Source organism: Paralichthys olivaceus, chromosome 21 (genome assembly GCF_024713975.1).
Source record: "Paralichthys olivaceus isolate ysfri-2021 chromosome 21, ASM2471397v2, whole genome shotgun sequence".
Classification (NCBI taxonomy): domain Eukaryota; kingdom Metazoa; phylum Chordata; class Actinopteri; order Pleuronectiformes; family Paralichthyidae; genus Paralichthys; species Paralichthys olivaceus.
In genome coordinates, this window is record NC_091113.1 from 7,731,458 (window position 1) to 7,751,929 (window position 20,472).

The window sequence follows — 20,472 nt, forward strand, 5'->3', positions numbered from 1 at the left end:
TCAGCCCATAGCTTGGCACCTGCTCTCATGTTCCTAATTAGTCTCATTTAATTAATTATATACTGCAGCTCTTCTTCTTATTTCTGGTTTCCTCTGGATTCCAGTGCCTTTGTTTCAAACTTGCAGAGAAGAGAAGCAGGTTTCAGTTGGTTCAGGTCCTCAGTTAAGGGTCGTGACTATGAAGCTAGTGTGTGGATTTAACACATTTATTAAGCTCAACACTGTTGCAACACGTGTGACAATGAGGGTTGAGAAGTAATCGAACGTCCCTTCATTAAGTTTCCTGTTTCTTTAGAGTTCTGTGTGATGCTGGCATTGCAGGTGATGTTGTTTTGCTACAAGTTGTTGTGTAATGTTTGTAACGAATACCTGGTGAATAAGCAGCTTCCCAGCTGCTTGCTCCATCCTCCTGTTACACCACGAGGCATAATGTGCTAAAGAAAAGGTTCCATCAAATATTTACCAGCTGATCAACACAGCACAATAGAGAAAGATCAAACCTTTGACTGAACAGGTCGACGACAGTCTCATCGAGTTTCCAGCAGAGAAAACGGAGGAGGACATGTTGTTTAGAAAAGAAAATCCTCATGTTCATCTCATTTCTGTCAGATCAACACTCCAACTTTAGAAAAGCCTAAATGTACTTAACAATTATTAGGTCAGCCGTTCATTCATTTATTCATTTTTCTGGTTTATACAGAGTGACTCGCATTTGATACAACAGCACAGGTTAAAGTTTACAGATCATTGGAATCCGTTTGCACTGCAGGAGTCAACAGTAAAGAGAGAAGAAAAGGAGAAATAAGAAAGCTAAGATGATAATTAACAGGTTAAAATACAGAATATAATAATAAAGACATTGTGCATGTTCCTGTGCCTTGGCCCCTTTTTCTTTGCTGGATTTACAATAGCATTAGTTACCAACCTCTGTGTTGGTGTTACCTCCTGCTTCTGTTGGTTGGTTTCTTTTGTTTATTTGTCAGCAAGACTGAGCAAATAGAACAGAACTGATTTGCATCAAACCTGGTGGAGGGATGAGGCCTGGGCCAGTGAACAATCCAATAAATTTGGGTGTAAAGTCTGGACCCTCACAAGGGGTCACGCATGATTCTGAGGGGGTCTGATCACTCAGATAGAAAGACATTTCTCTCCAATCTTTTCCTTTCGTTGTGAAATACTGAGCAGTTTTACTTCTCCAGGCATGTAATAACGTACACATGCATGGATCACAAAGAGGCATTGCTTTGTATTGGTGGGGGTCAAAGTAAAGGAAACTAGAAGGATCCTTGGAGAACGCCCTATATCTCGCCATGTTATAGGAAATAAAAAAAGAAATGCTGGATCTACCCATTTATCTGGAATCCAAGTTTTCATGGAAAGAAGTTCATTAGTTTAAGATTCAGTTTTAAACAAATGGAAATGTATGTATGTTCATGTATGGAGAGGTGAGAGCCACCTCGGTCACTGGAGCCTCAAAGACATACTGTGTTTGTCTAAGGGGGTCTCACTTCAACATGACGATAGACTTTATTTAGCGTAATGAAAATATTTATTTGTTTGAACAATTACGTCTTCTGCTTTCATTCAGGCTTGTGTCATGAGGACCTGTTTATAGAGGGGGGAATGACAAGAAGTCGAGTTGACAGGCCTGGAGTGAGACAGTTAAATGCCCCTTGCTGCTCTGGATAATTAATAAATAAAGTACCAGGGGAGTCCTGTCATGGCTTTCTCTATGACAGGGGCTGTCTCCAGTGCGCTAAAGCATTAAATGACCAATTCCTGTCAGGCTAACTTCCACTGCACTCCCCTGGCACCCTCTCCCTCATTCTCCCTCTCGCTCTCTCCCCCTCTCTTTCACACACACACTGTCTCTCTTTCTTACAAAGAGAGCTACTTTGCTCTCTTTGCTCTGAGTTTTTCAGCGACTGATGGCTCTAGTTCATTTCTGCTGAATTAATTGGTCCCTGAATGAATTCTGTTGACAGGGCAATTCATCATGTGTTTGGCCTGACAGTGACTGGGGTGTTGGGAGTGTAGTGGTGGGGGAGGCGAGGGTGAGGGGAGCTGCAGGAGAGGCTGGGGTTATAGCGCGGTGGGGGAGAAAGGATGGGGGTTGATGATTGTGCCCTCTCTTCTACCCGCTTCTATTATTCCCTGCTCTGCTAACAGGAATAGCCTGCATCAAATTCGGTGGAATATTTCCCCCCGGTTGCAAACAAACATGGCGGTCTGACAGATCCAGCTGATTAGGGAGCTCTTCTGTCGGCTTTGGAGGATACCCCCCTATTACTGGCCAGTCAGGTAGCAAGCCCCGTTTGCCCGGGACCGCTGGCGCCTGTTATTGTGGGACCTGACACGTTCGCTAAGTGAGGTGCATTTCATTAGGCTTTAATTGCATCATGTATCACACAATAGCCATTAGGGTAATTATTTACTGGTGAAGGGTAAATGAGTTTTGGTGGCGGGCTGAGCCGGCGAGCCAGCTCTCCTTGCCTTGGCAAAGGTGTGGTGCTCACTATGTGCTAACAGGTATAATGGCCGCTCATTTGCTTCATTTGGAAATGTGTTGTCATCCAAACCCCGTCCCAAGCCCCCCTACCCCCCTTTTTTCTCCCCCTTTTTCTCACACTCTTTCAACCGAGTGGGGCACTTATTATGTCCAATCAATCAATGCTCACTCATTAGGAACCTCCCCTCAAGTATCCTCTGGATGGCCTCACGCAGCAAGAGTCAAAAATTACCTCATAATTGCTGCTCAGGCATCATAACAAGCGAGGCTGCCCCACTGACACGGCCATACAAACAGGTCTAACACAGGAATTGATGGATACTGGAGAATCGTATTATATATTGCCAAATCCAATTAGATACAGCACATAAAGCAGCAGATCCATTCCCTCTTTTCATAACGTCCAAACTACTACTCGGATATAAAGACGTGAAATGCATTTTCATATTTTCTCCACGCGCCGCCCCCCTCCACCCCCCGTCCTGGAGTGTCACTGCAAATGATAACATCCTGAGGATTAATTGTACATTTGACACACCAGTAACCAAATTATAATTCCGTCGCTGCAGCATATTCATAGAACCGCTGAACAAATCGCACTGAGAGCTGTTCAGTCGGCGCGTATTAGTGCGAAGCGGCTCGGAAAGGTCAACAGTTGGATCTGACACTGTGGTATAGCGTTATACAGGATGAGGTTCACTGGTATGATACCTGACATAGGTATTTCCTACCCCTGTCAAAACTATATTAGCACGCACATCCTCCCACGTTTGGAGCTCCAACCTGTTTCTTCCTCCGGAGTCATTTCCAGAACGAGGTCTATACATAAAGATAATTACTGCTTATCCATTGAGGAGCAATAACATTAATGTCACAGTTAGCTCCGGAGCTAAAAGTAGAGCATAAAAGTGTTTTTTTTTTTCTCTTGAATTAATTAAGAAGCATGGCCTGTTATATAAAATGTATAGTAAATCAAGATTTCCGCACTTGTGCATTAACTCGATTTCTGAAGTAGTTTTTCATGGGAATAAAAGTCTCATTATTCATCCCTCTTCTGAGTTCAACTTTTATTTTTCATGTTTTGTCATATGCAGTTTTATACGTTGTTCATCAGAGACGAGCAGTGTCAATGTGGGGTTTTTGATTAACCGAATGATGGTTGAGTGAAGACAGATGCTGATTAGAGCCAATCAGATCATCCCACCGCTCCTATACAATAAATAATATATATATTTATATTCTGGAGGATGCTGTTGTCATCTGGCAAGCTGCAGTCAATTTGAGCTTGATTGACAGATACATCCAGGTTCACAGTTTATTGGTTTCGGAGGAGAGAGCCAGATATGCCAATTTAGACAGGAACGTGACAAAAAAAAGTTTCCATCTAAATTCTGCTTCTGGGAATTCTCAGCTGGGGAAAGGAGAAGAGTCAAGTTCTTCTTTTCTTTTTTCTTTTAACAAGGGCTGTGAATGACAAACATATACGACAGTTAGGGGCTGACAGAACATCAGCTTTTGATGCTTCACAGGGGAGCTATGAAATAAACAACAGGCAGAGAAATTGAATTACAAAGTAAAAAGGGGGTCTCATTGTGGGTCTAGCTTGCACCAAAACCACCATGTTTTAAGCTTATTTTTTCTTTTTAAAATGTTGGAATTTGGAGGAAAATATGTGATAAAATACTGGCTTTTAATATTTTACTTATTAAACTTCATAACATCTTAATTCAATATAATTTCAATGCAGGACAAGAGGGATAAACTCCCTTTTTTTGTTTGGAGCAACAAATAGACGTCTGAATTACTGTGTAATACATTTCTATTCTGTGTGACATCATCCCGCCTCCCAAATCCTCTGCAAATCGCACCGCGCTAATCAGGACAGTGTCCACTTGTTGTAAATCAATAATGATATAACTAAGTCATTCAAGGCGGCGGTGGCGGAGGGATTACGGAGCGAAGAAAGAGTGAAAATAAGCTCAGAGAGGGATTTCATGCATAAGTCTCTCGCTGCAACTTAGCACAAATTGAATTCAGGCACACTGCTAGAAAAATTAATTCAGCTTTACAAAGCGAGGAGAGGTTAAACACTTTATGTGCTGCTCAGTGATCCAAATCAAGGAGAAAACATTCAGAGGCATTCTCACTGTAGCCGTCCTGCAACATGTGATCTTCACAGCAGAAAAGTAAATACGTTTATCTCAGAACAGTCTGATTAGGTGCCTGAATTCACTGTGGCATATTTATTTAGGCTTGAAATAATAGTTATTTGTCATTGCAGACATCAAATGTGTTCTTAACATGGTAACACTTAGTTTAACTCATTATTCTGCCTATAAACAGTGTGTAAGCAGCTGATGTTGTTCATAACACACAATGACTTACTATAGCAAATATAAGAACATTCTAGCATCTGTAGCTGATGTATAGATAAAAAAGTTTAAACTGCCTCCTGCTTTTAACTGCCTTAATATAAAGTGATTTTATATTATTATTATTTAGAAAGTTTTCATTCATTATATTACATTGTTTCCCTATTGCAGGGGTCGTATTTAATTGCTGTATCTACCTAAATATAATCGTTCTACAGTGTTTCTCGTCGCTCTCCAAGACAGTTGAGAAAACTCCCCCTACAACAAGATTATAGCTGTTTACACTCCACAGGTGCTTCATACAAGTTATAGATTTTAACAAATACTTTAAATAACTTACTGCATGTTAATTATAGTGTACTTTAGAACAGATTTAGGTCACAGGTTGGACTAATAGGACATCCTTGCCTGGAATAGTGCATTTTAATTCTGATATATGTTTTTATATTGATTTATTGTTTAAATTTTGATTTTATAGTTCGTCAGTTTGAATCTATTTTTAGCTACTTCATATAGTGTGGGATAGCTGAATCTAACGAGTACATTTTTATAAATCAAGAGATGTTTTATATAAAAAATATTTATGTGGGAAGTTATTGTATTGTTAAATAAATACAACTGGGTAAAAAGTACAGTATTTCCAACAGGAAATGGTAAAACTTAATGGACAAACAGTTGAGAGTTAAAATAAAGTGTTTCCTTCAACCTCACTTAATATATCTTAGAATCAGCATTGATAATGGGAAATTAAAGATGAGAAGTTTTTGTTGTATTGTGTTCTAAATAAGGGCCACAAATGAAGATTTCTTATCTGCTCATTATGTTAAACTGAAATTCTCAAGAATAAAATTATAGAAAGTAGTGAAAAATGCATGCAAGAACTTTCTAGAGTACAATTTGACGTCTTCACATAGTTTTTTGTCTGATTGAAACGTTTCACCTTTGAGAGGCTGAAACCAGTATACATTTTTTTGCTCTACAATAACACCATGCAGCCCTTTTTTTGCGTAAAAGATTTCAGACACTTTTATTATTGTACAAGTGAGACCAGTGTAATGAAAGTGATGATACCCATAAAACATGAAAGACATTTTTTCTTACTGTATTTACAGAGAAGTGTCTTCACATCACACACGACAAACCTTCTACAAAATGAACCATTTGTAAATAACATAATTAAATAAACTCCACCTACCTTTAGGTTTACAGCTGAATATGCATATGATGACCATCTCTGCACTGCATAGAATTTATACATAGACTTTCCTCATGAACAAAGTGGGTTTTTCCTAACAATAATAATAATAACAATAATAATACTGCTCTCATGATGCATATTGGCGGCCTGTAAATAAACATTAACAAGAACTAAGTCTTTGGCAAATGCGAATACATTCACTTGACAGATGAAGAAACCGTCATTCCAGCTTGAGTTAAAGTAAAATGACTCGGCCTGAAACGTGACGGAGTTGAAGTCAGGAGGGGACATGTTTAAGGCATTTAGCTGAAATCGTCGTCAGAATCATCCAATCAGAGTGAATCCGGATGCTTCTGGCACCAAACTAGACAAATGATGACACTGGTTTGACTCGGGATGGCTGTTATATCCTTTTTCTGTGGTTGAATGCCAAAGACTTAATCAACTTAAATGAAAATGTAAGATGTGAGAACATAGTATAGTGCACGTCAAGGCAGTGACATAATGGGTTTTGAAGTACAGGGGGAAAGAAACTGTGAAACTGTAAGTGCCTTTTCAGAATGAGACTCATTAGACATACAGTCATGAAATAAAGCAAATATGCATCATCATTTTTCTGCATAATAACGCTCCAGTGTTGCAAACCTCCGAAAATAGTGCAAAAATTAACAGAAAACACAGAAAGGTTTTGCCTGATGACCTCTTGTATCCTGACAAATAAGAAATAGTAACACTAGCCAAGCAGTCTGCAGTTTACGAATTATAAAAAATGAAATAAAAAAATTATTTTAAGAATATATTCACTAGTTTCTTGAAATCTTGCAAATAGCGGGCCATGGTGATATATTGTCATGGCTTCCACTATTTTCAAACGGATGTTTCTTTATTTAGTTCATTTTCATTTTTACATCTTGATTGTGTATCACAGAGAATATGTCCTAATCTTCTCATGGCATCAAAAGTGATCGATTTCGTCATGCGGGATGTTCGCTCGGTGACTGTTCAGATGGATGAAACAGCGTTGGCCTGTCACAGTCTGCATGTGCGGCTGCTAATCTCCTCTGATCTCACTGCGCTGCCATTTGAATCGAGTGGGAGATGAATGGACAAAGAAGGAAAAAGGCTGCTGCTACATTTTATGCTCTGGACGGCGTCCCTGCTGAGAGCCGCCAAGAAAAGGAATGTACAGTATTGATCCATGATGGGATGAAACTGTGACAGTTCTACAGGGGGGAAAATAAATTCAGGATATTTTTGTTTACAGTCTTTTTCTCTTTTTTTTTGTGTCATTTTTTTAAACCGCTGCAAGTAGCCACAATTTTCCTCGTCTGTGTAGCGTCTTTAAGTGTCTCTGATGACGTCTTGTAGATTTTTTTGGCTTTGAGTGTCCAAAAAAGCTGCAAGGAGAGAGGAGTGGTATCGTCCGGAATCCCCCCCCCCCCAAAAAAAAAACGTTAAGTGTCTCTTTGTGTGAGCCAGGAACATTTTATGCGCAGTTGCTCAGTGTCCAGTGGACCATGCCGCTCACACGGGGGCAATATGGAGGCTGAGGCCGTGGTCCTGCAGGTTGATTTGGTTTCCATGGTAACTAGTGACGGTCATAGGCAGTGGCAGCAGTGGGAGGGGCGGAGCCTCTCGATGCGGCACTATAATAATAAGGGGAACCTGAAAGTTAACAGAAGAACGAACCGTTTGAAACAACACACATGTTTAATTGCAATTTATCAAAGTCATCATTTCTGTTAATAGTAGAATTCAGTTGTATTTTGCAAAGTACCCCTAACCTACATGGGGAAGCGGTTGCGTGCTGGCTGTAGAAGTACTGCTAAGTGTTAATAGGCTAACCCAGTTACTTGCACTTTTGCTCATGTGTATATAATTTCTGAAACTCGAGCACCATCCAAATACTCTGAGTATTGCTCTTTGTCAAGCGTCTTACATGGTGCTTTGTAGAGAGATAGAGCTTGATAGAGACCCTAAGCCTGGTTTAGGTTGCTGGGACTAGAATTGGACAATAGGTGTTCAGGGGACAGTTTTAGCAAACGGTCAATGAATTGTTCTCGTCCGGTTCTTCGCTCTACTCACTTAATAATGCTGGGTTGCTGAATCGCCAGGCTTCATTGTAGGTTGTGTACTGTGGATGACTGTAGGGGTTCCCCGAAAACTCGCTCCCTGCAAAACAAAACAACAAATCAATTAGCATCTCAATGCATCAAACCATTACCCCGTCACATGCCGCCATTTCTCGTCATTCAAAACAGGATGCAATTTGAGGGGGAAAGTGATAGTCATCGGTGTGCGACCAGTCAAGCAAGTAATTTATTTCTTTTTCATTTCACTTAAGTTATGCAACACTGAACAATACAGGATGTGACACTGAAGGCGGCTTTCCCTGTCCCATTTATGGATATCTACCCATTCTTCTTCCTCCAGTATATTCCAAACTGGCCTAATAAATACAGAGTGGTAATAAACAGTTTCATGCATACATTTTTGATATGCTGCAATAAATCCTGCAGCCTTTCTTGGAGGAATTTTAACATCTCCAATGTGAATCGCCTCAAGTCTGAGCTCGGGTGTTTCTACAGAATTTCATTGCAGGGGAAGTAACTTGGAGCATGTCAGTGAGCACTGCTGTTGGTTCAACACGTTTCTTTCTTTTTACGAGACAATAAAGGCAAGATTTTATATGAAGCTGGTGAGAAATGGCTTTGCTTTAACAGTGTTTTGCGCCTGTCACTAAATCTTAGAGGTTGTGTATAGGATGAATGGCTTGTAACACAAAACCACAAGCCATGGGATTAAGGCCCTGATCTTTTGCTTTGTGCCACATAAGAACAAATGGAAGGTAAAAGTATGTTTGACTTGACGCTTTTCCACCCACATAAGTTAACAGGTTTATTAGTCAAAATCCCAAATCTGAAAAATACAGCCAAACTGCTCCGCTACCAGGGGGCTGCCATGTGTTCTTTTTTTTACTGGTAGCTGTTAAATTGACTCAGCTCAAGAAGTAGGTCAAAAAAGTAAAGCCTCTATATTTGCAGAATAGTTTTCAGAATGAATTTAAGACTGAAAGGCTTCTCTAAATTTCCCATTTAAATAAAAGAAAATGAAAACAGCTATTCTAGCTTTTATTTGCGTCACAATACACAGTTACGAGTCACCATGGGATACATGCACATCTTACTGCAAGTGCAGTGTTTTATGATTTTAAAAAAAGCTAAAATTATTGTTTTGTCATTGGAAGGTTCACTTCACGATCAGACACGGACAGTAGGCGGTTTAAACTCAATTCTGTTAATCTCATTTACTGAGGTTTGGGCAACTGTCTGGTCAAATAAGATAAAGTAAGTAAAATAAAGTAAAGTAGAAGTATGACGAAACATTTTTGGGGGTAAACGTATCCTTTGAAAACAATCCTTTGAAAATTATTTACAAATACACTTGTTTCTGTCATTGACCAGATTTTCAGATTTTCATAAAATACCAATGTGACTGTAAATATGACCTTTCTGGCTGAGGAGATAACGACATGTGTCATGGCAGCCCTTTACACAGGAGAGAAGGGGAACAGCCCGAGCCTGCGATGGGTTGTGTAATTGGTAAATGATATGCTAACACAGCACACACTCCACTGGTTTCCCCCATCCATGTGGTTTAATCACATCAAAACAAAACGTTGGCTGCGTTGTGTTAAAAATGTGCGCGGTGATGCTGGAGCTGAAGAGGCGTACGAGCCCAGCTACAAAACTGCATCCCTGCCATGTATCCTGGCAGTGAAACACAAGCCTGACCTCCTCAGAGAGACGGCGATTTGAATATTTACCGGGCTCCCATGCCTCTGCCTTTTGACCCTTAACTGTTTGCTGTGAACCTGAACTGCAGGTTAAGTAGAGCAGGGGAAAGGGATATGCTCTAGAGCTCAGAGGCTGGGGATGGCTGCTGATGCTGTATATCGATGGCTGGTGAGAACTGCCATGCGGGGAGATAATGACCCAATAAGGCCGAGAGGAAAGTGGGAAGGAAATGGAGAGCGAGCGTCCTCTCCCTTGTCTCTGATCACTTATTCAACCTGTCTAATCCAATCATACGCACATAGCTAATATAAGGATGTGTTCGCCTTCAACTCTGCAGGTCAATATTCATCGCCTCACTGTGTAATTCAACTCTTCAGTGTCCTCACTGCGCTTCTTGGTTTCTACACCTGTTGGTTTTGAGGGCGACGCCACCCGTTAAATGGATCCTGATGACGGTGCAAAGCACTGAGGTCGACTTTCACTCACCAGGAACCATTCCAGCAAGCGTGGAGGTCGGGTAGCTGCCCTGGCCTGTGGGGGGGACGTGAGGGGGATACCCAGGTAAAGTTGTGTTGGCCATATCCCGACCTGCGAACACAAAACAAAGCAAACAAAAAACACATCATCATGCGACTGAATTTTAGTTTATAACTTGGAAAACCTCTTCTTGATTTAGAGAATTTTAATTTGGGCCTTTTTCTTAAGTCAGAGCTAGAAATTGCATTAAAATATGACTTTTTGAAAAACAATGATAGAAGAAATATCAATATCCTTTTCTTAGATAAATTAAAAATACACCTATATTTCAAAGTTTACAGAGTACTATGAGTAGAAGTAGTGCTTTTTGGGGTATTATATGTATATACACTGGTATTATCACATCATTAATTGTGTCTGACACATGAAAGCTAATTTTACTTTATACTCATTTTTTTAGTTCAATCTATATAAAAGTAGCATATTTAATAACCTGTTTATGTTTTTTATATGAAAATCTGAACCAGCTAAGTATAACTAACCATTTTCAAATTATTGAAGTGGATTGAAAAAGTCAATTTCATAAAGAACTTTCCTTTGAAATATGAATTACTTTATAAACCTAGTTACTTTGCATGTCTGCTTCTACTGTTCAGTTCCAAAACGCTAAGGAGCTCCTGTAACCAAACTATATTCATCAGACCAGATTTCACTGAGACGTCATGACTCATCACCACCACCACAAGTCAGTCTGCACAATTATTTATCTACTTGATCTGCCCGATCCAAATGTTTCAAAGACCACTTTGTCTTTTAAAGCTGCTACTTAACACCGCAGAGAGAATTTTAGGAAACTATTCAGGCACTAAAAGGCTTTTACAGAATCCCATAAGGCTCCTCTCTCTTCTGCTGTGGCTGTAAAGGCCGAGCATGCAGGCCCCTCTGCTGAGCGGCGCCCACTTGCAGATATTCAGCACCATAATTGAGAGTGACAGTTGGGTTGTCCTCGCTGGCCGCAGGGACATTTGGACTACGGCACGTAACCCCAATCTGTAAGCCGGGGTAGGAGAGGCCCCAGCTACATTGTCAGCTATGAGGGCCACTTGGACTCAAAAGGGAAAAACCATGTCTCACTGGAGCTTTAATGAGGAACAAAATGCATCGTAACATCATCACAAGGCAGCAGTTGTCCATGAAGTGCAGGGAAACATACTATCAAAAACTTAAGTAACTTTTTTTTATCATCATGACCAAAAACTAACTCCACATGAATTTGTGACCTGGTGGAGCTTTTGTTAGACGAACACCATTTCATCCTCACTGTAGAAACAAGTACATATTTTTTTGTCACTAGATCAGGATTAATGTAATTGCTTTTGATGTTAAAACTAATTCAATTGATCTTAGTGTATTTTGTCCACAATCTTTTTTTCTTTCCCAGAAATAGCAATTTTCTTTTACCTGATTAATTAAATGAAAATACCAGAATATGCATTTTTATGACAGGTAGAAAAGCACTGAAACAACACTTTGCCATTCTTAAACATCTTTTGGTTTAACAGATTGCACTTTATCTAAAATGCGTGTGACACATCTGGGTTACACAAATATTACATGACAGAACAAATACATTTTTTAAAAATGTTAGAAAATCATTTTCATGCTTCATGCTGAGAATACAACTCTATTAATCTATGTAATTCTTTTATAAATGTGCAAAATATTTTGAACAACTTATTTATTTAAGGGTGAGTGATTAAACCCTCTGGGTAATGAAGTACCTGCTGCCAGGCATGCTGGCTGCAGAGGGGGCCACGGGGGGGCCCGCACGGGAAGTGAAACAGCTGCTAAATCTGGTAAAGAGGCAGGGTGGCAGGCCTGGAGGTCCACAAGACCCAGGCCTGCCAGGGGAGGAAGAGGAGGAGGTAGTGGGGCTGAGTGGAGTGTGGTTCTTTCTGAATAAGGGTTTAATGATGGAGATAACTTCTTTTCGCAGAGATGCATCTTTTTCCTTTTTTTTTAAAATTTGAATAAATTGGACCTCTACTTCCACCATCGGGAATTCTATCTACAAAGGCCTCTTTACTGCAGCGCTGCATCAGAACATATTCAGTAAAATCACCACCCTGCCGAGATATTATCTCCTGTCTGTGCAGCAGCTACCAGATTTGTCTCTGTGTGACATAATCCCTAAAGTTTGTCAGTTACTTACAATATATGTCACAAAATATGATGAATAAACACATAAAATTGGAACATTTTCATTTTTGATCTTAAATTGAACATTGAAGAGAAAAACCCCAATCGACGTTGAACAACTGTTCTCTCTAATTTGTAAATGTCAGCACTGATCGCTGTGTCGTACGAGAGCCTGGTGAGATGTGTCTTTTTGGTAAAGCCCTGAGACTGGAGGGCTGCAGAGTTAAAGAGCTTTACTGAGAAGAGTGAGGTCATGCCGGACCTTTCATTTATAATAAGAATTAGTTAGCCACAAGCCAGTGCACATAAGTCAAAGGGAGCCGTGGGACTAACGTAGGTGGGGGGTCCAGCAGGGGTGAGGCCATTGTGTGTGTGTGTGTGTGTGTGTGTGTGTGTGTGTGTGTGTGTGTGTGTGTGTGTGTGTGTGTGTGTGTGTGTGTGTCTTTTCTTCATTATTATTGCAGCAGCTACAGCAGTTGTACATGCGTAATAAAAGTAAATACTCTTATCTCTTCATTAACTCTGCATGAAGAGTTGAAATATGTCACGAGCTAAGGATCCATGTCTTTTCTGCACAGAATCACTTTAACATCTATAGTCTCTATAGTCCAAATGTCAGAAATTTTTGAAGCCTGCTATGACTGTAGCTCTGGACAAAACAGGAATAAACCTCACCTTATCTCTATTCTTTCACCTTTCTGTTTTCTGTTTAAAATCTCCAGGTTTAACTGGTTTATCGATTCTGAGGCTGTAACTACTTATCACTTCTTAACTTTAAGTGGAGACACTCTCACCAGACTTCATTCATATTAGTACAGATTTTAAAGATACTTTTATGGAGGGTTTGCTCAAGGTGGGTCAGTCACCTCCAGCCAATACGTGATCAATATAATCACTGGTACTGATCCACTGCATCAGATCATCGATACTTTCAATTTAACGAATATTAGAGACTTCAACCTTCATTTTAACCTTAAGAAGCATCGATGCGACACAGAACTTAGTGTTTTTTGTTCATTTGAGTAACAATCATATATTTAGGTTATAGTTTCAAAACAAAGTTACTGTTTTAATGTTTTTTAGGGTTTGCATCACCCAATATTAAATAAGTCCGTAAACGTAAATGCCAGTTTATGTATTCACAGCGTTTCAACTGAAGCTACCACGGGTCTTTTCCCTCACATGTTGACTCTGATGATGATAATAACTGCCTCTGTTGGGTCCTGTTTTTGTATGTTCCAGGGTACAGTTGGCAGTGACTGCCAGCAGCTCTGTGACTGTTGCTTTATGTCCCCTTTAAAGCCGTCTTTCAGAGAGGCGCCGGTTCGGAGAACTCTCTGTACAGCAATGATAGCCTCATTAGCTGCTTCCTAGTCTTTGTTGTTTTTACAACAGCGATGTGTGTCCAGATTCTCATTAAAAGATGGGACTCTTTATATTGTCTGCTTCATTTGACAGTCCCCTCAGATTCAACGCCAACTAAACGGACTATTTATTTTTCCCCCTGCCCTCTTTTTCTTTCCCTGTGAAAATCAATTCAAAGATTTTTTGGGTTCGCTGTTACGAAAGCCTGTTGATTTCTGTCTTAATTTGAAAAGTGGCTTGTAACCGTCACTGCTGAGTCTTTCCAGAAATATCTTATTTTCTCACACAGTCTTGTGCGGGTGTTAAATACTCCTGGTATCATCATAGAAGTTTAACTACGACTGAAAACTTGTTTTCAACACTTGATTACACTGCAGACAGAGATTCATGGGTTTTATCTCACCCCACGACGTGACGAGAAACATGATGTGAAGCTTTTGCATTTCCATCAACGCTGTTTCTTAAAACACAAACAGAAAAGCAGGGTGACCTTCTCTTTATCTGGCACAGGAACAAAGTCGTTTGTGAACGACTGTTTTTGCTTGCAAGAGTATTAAATTTAGCATGACAGGGACACCTTCATGTTTGCTTCAACAACAACCAAAAATCTTTGACCTCCATTTTCCAGGCTATATGCAGAATGGGGCAATTTATCACAAGCCAAAAAATCTCAGCACCCTAATTAATTACAACTAAGTAAAGAATGTTTGGAGAGCCAAATTGCTTTAATTCCCCAAACACCGGCTGAAAGTCATTCATTATCAAATGTGTGCTCAAAGGTTAGTTTGCTTTTGTGAAGACGAAATAAGCATTAATTCCAGCAGTCTGCGTTCTCCGCCTGTGGGGAGACGAGCGAGCGGTTTGAGGCCACACGTCACTGACGGCAGGTCTGCTGTCTGATCGTTGCTCGCTGCTCACTGGACAACGGCAGGTCTGCACTTTCTGTCTACTTCACCCTGAGAGCTCTCATTCACCTTAATTGAATTTTAAGTGAGTGTGTTTGTAATTTCTGGAGGAACTTTTGTTTAGAAGAATAACAGGAGGAGATAAAGGAGCATACAAAGGCAGATGCTTGAGGAGGAGAGGTGTCATTGACAAGCCGGGCTTTAAGCCTGTGGAGACCTCCATTAACAGGCCCAGCAGGGAATACGTTTAAAGAGTCTTCAGTATGCAGTCATTGAGTGGAGATGTGTAAAACTCCCACTGAATGCTCAAGGGAATACACCCGGTGCTTGAATTCTGAAGTACCATCAAGAAAACAGGTGGGCTCTGACTAATTTCAGGAAATACAGAGACTCTCTCTATAGAAATAGTGGACAATCGTCCGTATCAAAGCCATCTCTCCATTTATTTCTCAAAATACACAAAAAAGTTCTGAACTCCTCCTTCTGCTATTCATAAATTCACCCTCGGCCCACACTATTTGAATTTTAAGCAGTTCAGATGAACAAGAATAAGAAGCACTTGAGATGAAATCCATCTCTCGAAGGGAATTCATCAAAGAAATTACTTCCCATATCAACAATAGAAATTACCTCACAATATGCAATTGTCCTATCCACATATTCATGGAACCCTTTGGTGTTTTTATGGGGTAAGAGGGACTATTTAGCAGGTAATACAGCATTAATGTGGAGGAGAGGGAGAGAGAAAAAAACGCTTTTAATGGAAGTGGCTTCTTGCTGCTGAATTTCGATGATGTGCACAATGCCCTTAAATCCCTTTCTTATTTGAGCCTGCTTTGCAGGTACTTTTGAGCCTTAATAGGATAAGCAGAGGACACAATAGATTTCTATCTCTCAAGTCTTTCACTTCATTGAGAATCCCAATCTCTGGCAAAGTGCACTTCATGAATCATTCATTTTTAATAGATTATGCAAATTCCGGGACATAAAATCAACAAGATCAATAACTTCGGGCATTTTAATTGGTGTTCGAAAACATTTTAAGGATGAACATAATCTCCAGTTCTTTCCCCCGTAAAGACACAATTAATTTTAAATTGGATCTGAGCCTAAATACTGCAGATAATTTACTGCTTTTTTTTTTTTTCCCTGGCTTAAAATTCCTCTGGTAGGCTTATCGTTGGCAAGTAAACTGTAATACTCAGCCATTAGAGGGACCACACACCTGAATGTAACCCAGACAGGGAGGCAGGCAGGCACTGGTGGTGGAGGGGGGGCAAGCAGAGGAGCCACTAACCAAATACTAATTACCAAGTGGAAGTCAGAGTGATGTTTGTTCCATTAGTTTGACCTCTATATGCTTTATTTCTCTGCCTCTAGTGAGATCTAGCAACAGAGAAGGGCACAGAATTAACGTATTTACGAATACAAAAGCAAGTCTTGTGCTTTTTATACATACACACACACACACACAGTGCAACACACTGACATTCATACAATCCCATCTTTCTTCTTCTACATGTCTCTTTGCACCTGTAAAGCAGTAAGGAGACCCTCTCTGCAGAGACCCTCTAAAATATCCCAGGTGCAAACAAAGCCGCCTGCCGAGCCCGGCCTGCTTTCTATACGGGGTCATCAGTGCACAAAGGACAAACACACACCTTTCTTCTCAGGAGGCCTGCCTTACAGAGGAAATCTACCTCCCACATATTAATGAGAGAAGGGCCTCTGTATTTTCTCGTAAGGCTGCTTGGCTATCATTTGAGGAGGGGGGCTGCTGCAATTTTCAATCACGCTGTCCTCCCCCGTGCAGAACTCGTTGCCTTTGATGGCTGCTGCATAATTATATGAATTTTAATAAAAGCTCTGTATATTAATCTCGGGCCTCCGACAGTCATCGTAAACTTTCAGTAAACTTAACCTTCTTCTTGGTAATACGGCAACAACGAAACAATATTTCAATTAGCCAGGCAGTCATTAACTGTGACAAGGAGAGGAGACGAAGAGGGGGGGAGAGGGAGCGGGAGGGAGAGAGGAGGGTGAAATAAATGATCATGGTGTTAGAGTTAGGCGGCAGAAATGCCAGAGTGTATTTACCGAGGCACATTACTCGCGCTTTGAGACACACAAACTGTCTCGCGGCGAACAAATCACAGGAGCAACACAGCAGCAGCCAACGAGCAGTCAGTGCTGCATGGTGGCCTTTTCGTGCGTGTGTGTGTGCGAGACCTTGCTCTGATACACAGTCATAGTTCTGATGTGCTGACACCCAAAGGTCCTTGTCCAGCGGTGACTGAACAGCTCGCCCCCACCCCTAATCTTTGTCATCGCCCTGCTTGCTCAGCAGAAAACACCAGACGGACGACAGCTGCTAAGCTTTTATCGCATCATCGTACCACCTTTTCAGCTCAGAGTGAAATGGTTTATTAAAAAAGTCTTCACACTTAACTTTTTGGTTTTGCTTTTATTTTACACACATTTTTCCTTTTTTTTTTCGTCAATTGCACAAGCATGTTTTCCTTTACATTATTCTTCAAATCCCCTCAGCTGAAGTTGTGGCCCGGGCAGCGTAAAGGCGTATACTGTGCGGCACTTGATCTTACCTACAGGGTAGCTTTGCGACACACTGGGGCCCAGGTCTGGGTTGGCGCTAGAGGATAAACTGGGCTTGACTTCGTCCAGGCTGGAATTCAGGGCAGGGAGCGAGTACTCATTAGCCTGGGAAAAGGACAGTTGAATCATTACACAACCAAACAATACCTAGATGGAAATCCTCCCTTCTCCTCCATTAAGCCCTGCACACACAGGCCTGTGCGAGTATAAATTTGTATGAGGGCATTGTGCGTGTGTGTGTGTGTGTGCGTGCGTGCTTGTGTGTGTGTGTTCAAGCTGCAGGGTGGCAGTTCAAGCATATCATGAATGTATTTTGGTATTGTCTGAGAGGAAGTGGGATTTTGAGATGAGTGAAAAGCCAAGGCGTCAGCTGGCCCTTTGTGCTTGACTGCAGTCCTACCCCTGATCAGCCAAGGGAGAAAGCAGTTGTGCTTTGTTACAGGCACACCATGTGGTCCTGTTTGAGAGACACCATTCACCTTTCTTATTGTGGATGTTGTGCTTTTAATTCAAAGTCTAAAACCACCTTTAAATTTCATAACTTTTTGTCACTTGTACAACTTGGGCTTATTGTGAGTGTTTAACTCTTTGAGGTTTTGCTTCTTGTGTGCATTCAGATGTCGTATTAAAGGACTAGTTCACCCTAATCGCAAAAAAAAAACCTCACAGAAAAGCTGTATCATGCAATGCAGATCATTTTGGGGTTTCTGAGCCAAAGCTTTGAGATATTTTCCTTTTGAAACATCAATCTTAACCCGACTTTAAATGGGGTTAAGTAAAATGTGTTTATTTGAGCTACTTTAATTAAATGGTAGCTTACAGTGTGACTTGAAATACCCAAGTGACTGAGAATGTTTTAAAGATTTGTTACTGTTTTCCTACAAAACCCTTCTTTTTTATTAAAAAAGAAGCCACTCAGTTGCAAATCTAAATTAAAAAAAGTCTAAAATAATTTTGATTATGATTTCAATAACAAAATATCTGAATATGTAAATGAAAACTATGTATATATCCAGATGTTTGATGACACCAGTGAACATTAGTTTCAGTTGGTGCTATTTTAGTATCGAAGTTTGATGCGAAGCTCAATTTAGCAGAAACAATTTCCTTGTTAGTTACACTGAATAACCCACATGCAGGCTACTGTTTTCACATGGAATATTCCTTTTGACAAAGTAGGTGGATTATCTTTACTATCAGATTCTTAACAAAATCCCATTGTTTTCCATTTAATTAAAATTTCAGTGATCTGAGTTCCACAAATAAAAACCCATTCACCTCCACTACATTGTGGTGGAGGCAGAAATCATCTCTGGAAACCTCAGCAGATAAAACCCAGGGTGTTTTTGTAATGTGGGTAAACTGATCATTTAATTAAAAAAATCCACTCATTTAAGAAAGAATCCCTTCCCAGCTTTGCTTTCATCCTCATGTTTCCTTTTGTGAATCCACTAAAAGACACTCATGGCAGATGTTAGCAGGTTTTTTTTAATGAGATGAGACTTCCGGAGTCTGAGTGTTGACAATGTTTGTCCAAAGCCCAGTGTGAGCGTGAGTGGTTTCAGTGGGCCGCGCTCCCACCGGGGGGGACGCCCGTGACCCCGCTCTTGTCTGCCACTATCGCCGATAAACTCTAATTGTCTGCTACAACTGTTCGCTGGCACAATGTCGGATGTTTTCCTCTATTCTCGGAGGCTTCAGACGCCAAACAGACGTTTTATCATGCAGATAAAGGGCAGGAGGGGGAAAACTGAAAAGATAGGTCTGAATGGGATGACCAAATGGCTAGCAGAAGTGTGGGAGGGGTGAATCCATTGAGTTTTGCATCTCCAGAATGGGTTTTTAATGCCTCGCTACAGAACCCAGACACTGGCTAATAGGGCCACATTTTCCAGTGGAGGAAGAAAAAGAAAAAATGTGAGGCACCCATGAAAGGGAAAGTGCTCTGATTAATATTGCATTAAATTAAAGCTGATTTTTCTGGACTGTTCTTGGCCTCTTTTCTCCCCCCCCTCCTCCTTGCTTGCCCCCTTTTTTTAGTCTCACCCTTTTCCCTGTGCCTTTTAATACTCCCCCTGACGTTCTTTGTGATTGCAAGTCATTTCCAATTCGTTTTGGTATTGATCTTCCAGTAGAAATCAGTTTTGTAATTAGCTGCAAATTAGGCCCTCTTCTGGAGGTGAGGCCTGTCCCACTGATTTATCACCTGCGTAATTCGCCCCGATTGGAGAGAAATTAAAATGAACTCAATTAGGCGACTGCTTTTGCTTTATGGGTCCAACTTGTAGTTTGGTGGGAGAAATTAATAGTCTCTTGTTGTTTAATAGTATAATGAAAGTAAATAAAGGTTATCCATTGTAATAAGCTTGAGTTTTTAATAAGCAGTGGTTTCTGGCTGTCGTTTTGGCGTGTGGGGGGTGGCTGTTCCCCCAATGCTTCCTAATTTTTTTGAAATGAGGATGGATGGCGACTGTGCTTTTAATATCAAAGGGTGTTTGCAAATGTTTAATGCATCCATTTCTTGAATATGCCTTCCAATAGCAGTGGCTTTCAGGGTTGTAGATTAAACAACAAATGTAAGAGAAGCAGCAGCTGAATAACACAGCAAGAATGAAGAAAAATCTAGGTATTGATTAATTTCGTGTTGCCTTACTGTTATTCTCAATTATAGGGGATACAAGGAATGTGTTTTTCATCACAAAATCAATAAAGTGTGTGGGAGTTTTCCCTTTTGATCCCTGTAGCATTATACATGCTGGCGTCTAATCCAGCGCTCGGCCATCTCAGACGTTTGTTTAATTAGCTCTCGGTTTGGGGATATTTCTGACAAAGGTTTTTTTAAATGCTTGATTCAGCATCACATGCACATTTTTACCTCCGCAAAGGAGGTTATGTTTTCATCAGTGTTGGTTTGTCAGATAGCAGGATTACGCAAAAACTATCAAATTGAAAACCATGAGACTTGGTGGACGGATGCAGTAGAAGGCAGGGAAGAAGTCATTCAATTTTGGTACTGATCCATATCAGAGGACGAGTC

At 40.6% G+C, this 20,472-nt stretch overlaps 1 protein-coding gene across 4 annotated transcripts in view; it reads right to left on the bottom strand.

Moving 5' to 3' along the window:
- Positions 1-5,879: 5,879 nt before the first annotated feature.
- pax2b (paired box 2b) overlaps positions 5,880-20,472 on the bottom strand; it is a 31,122-nt gene continuing 16,529 nt past the window's right edge. For 2 of the 4 annotated variants that reach the window (XM_069517618.1, XM_020083512.2), the window contains exons 7-10: positions 17,426-17,540; positions 10,363-10,464; positions 8,165-8,251; positions 5,880-7,725 (exon numbers count right to left, since the gene is read on the bottom strand). In XM_069517618.1, coding sequence (XP_069373719.1) covers positions 7,604-7,725; positions 8,165-8,251; positions 10,363-10,464; positions 17,426-17,540 — 426 coding nt within the window. In that variant the 3' untranslated portion in view covers positions 5,880-7,603. Of the gene's footprint in view, positions 7,745-8,164; positions 8,252-10,362; positions 10,465-17,425; positions 17,541-20,472 lie in introns of all 4 variants that reach the window. The other 2 variants (XM_020083508.2, XM_020083510.2) reach the window with 1 other exon arrangement.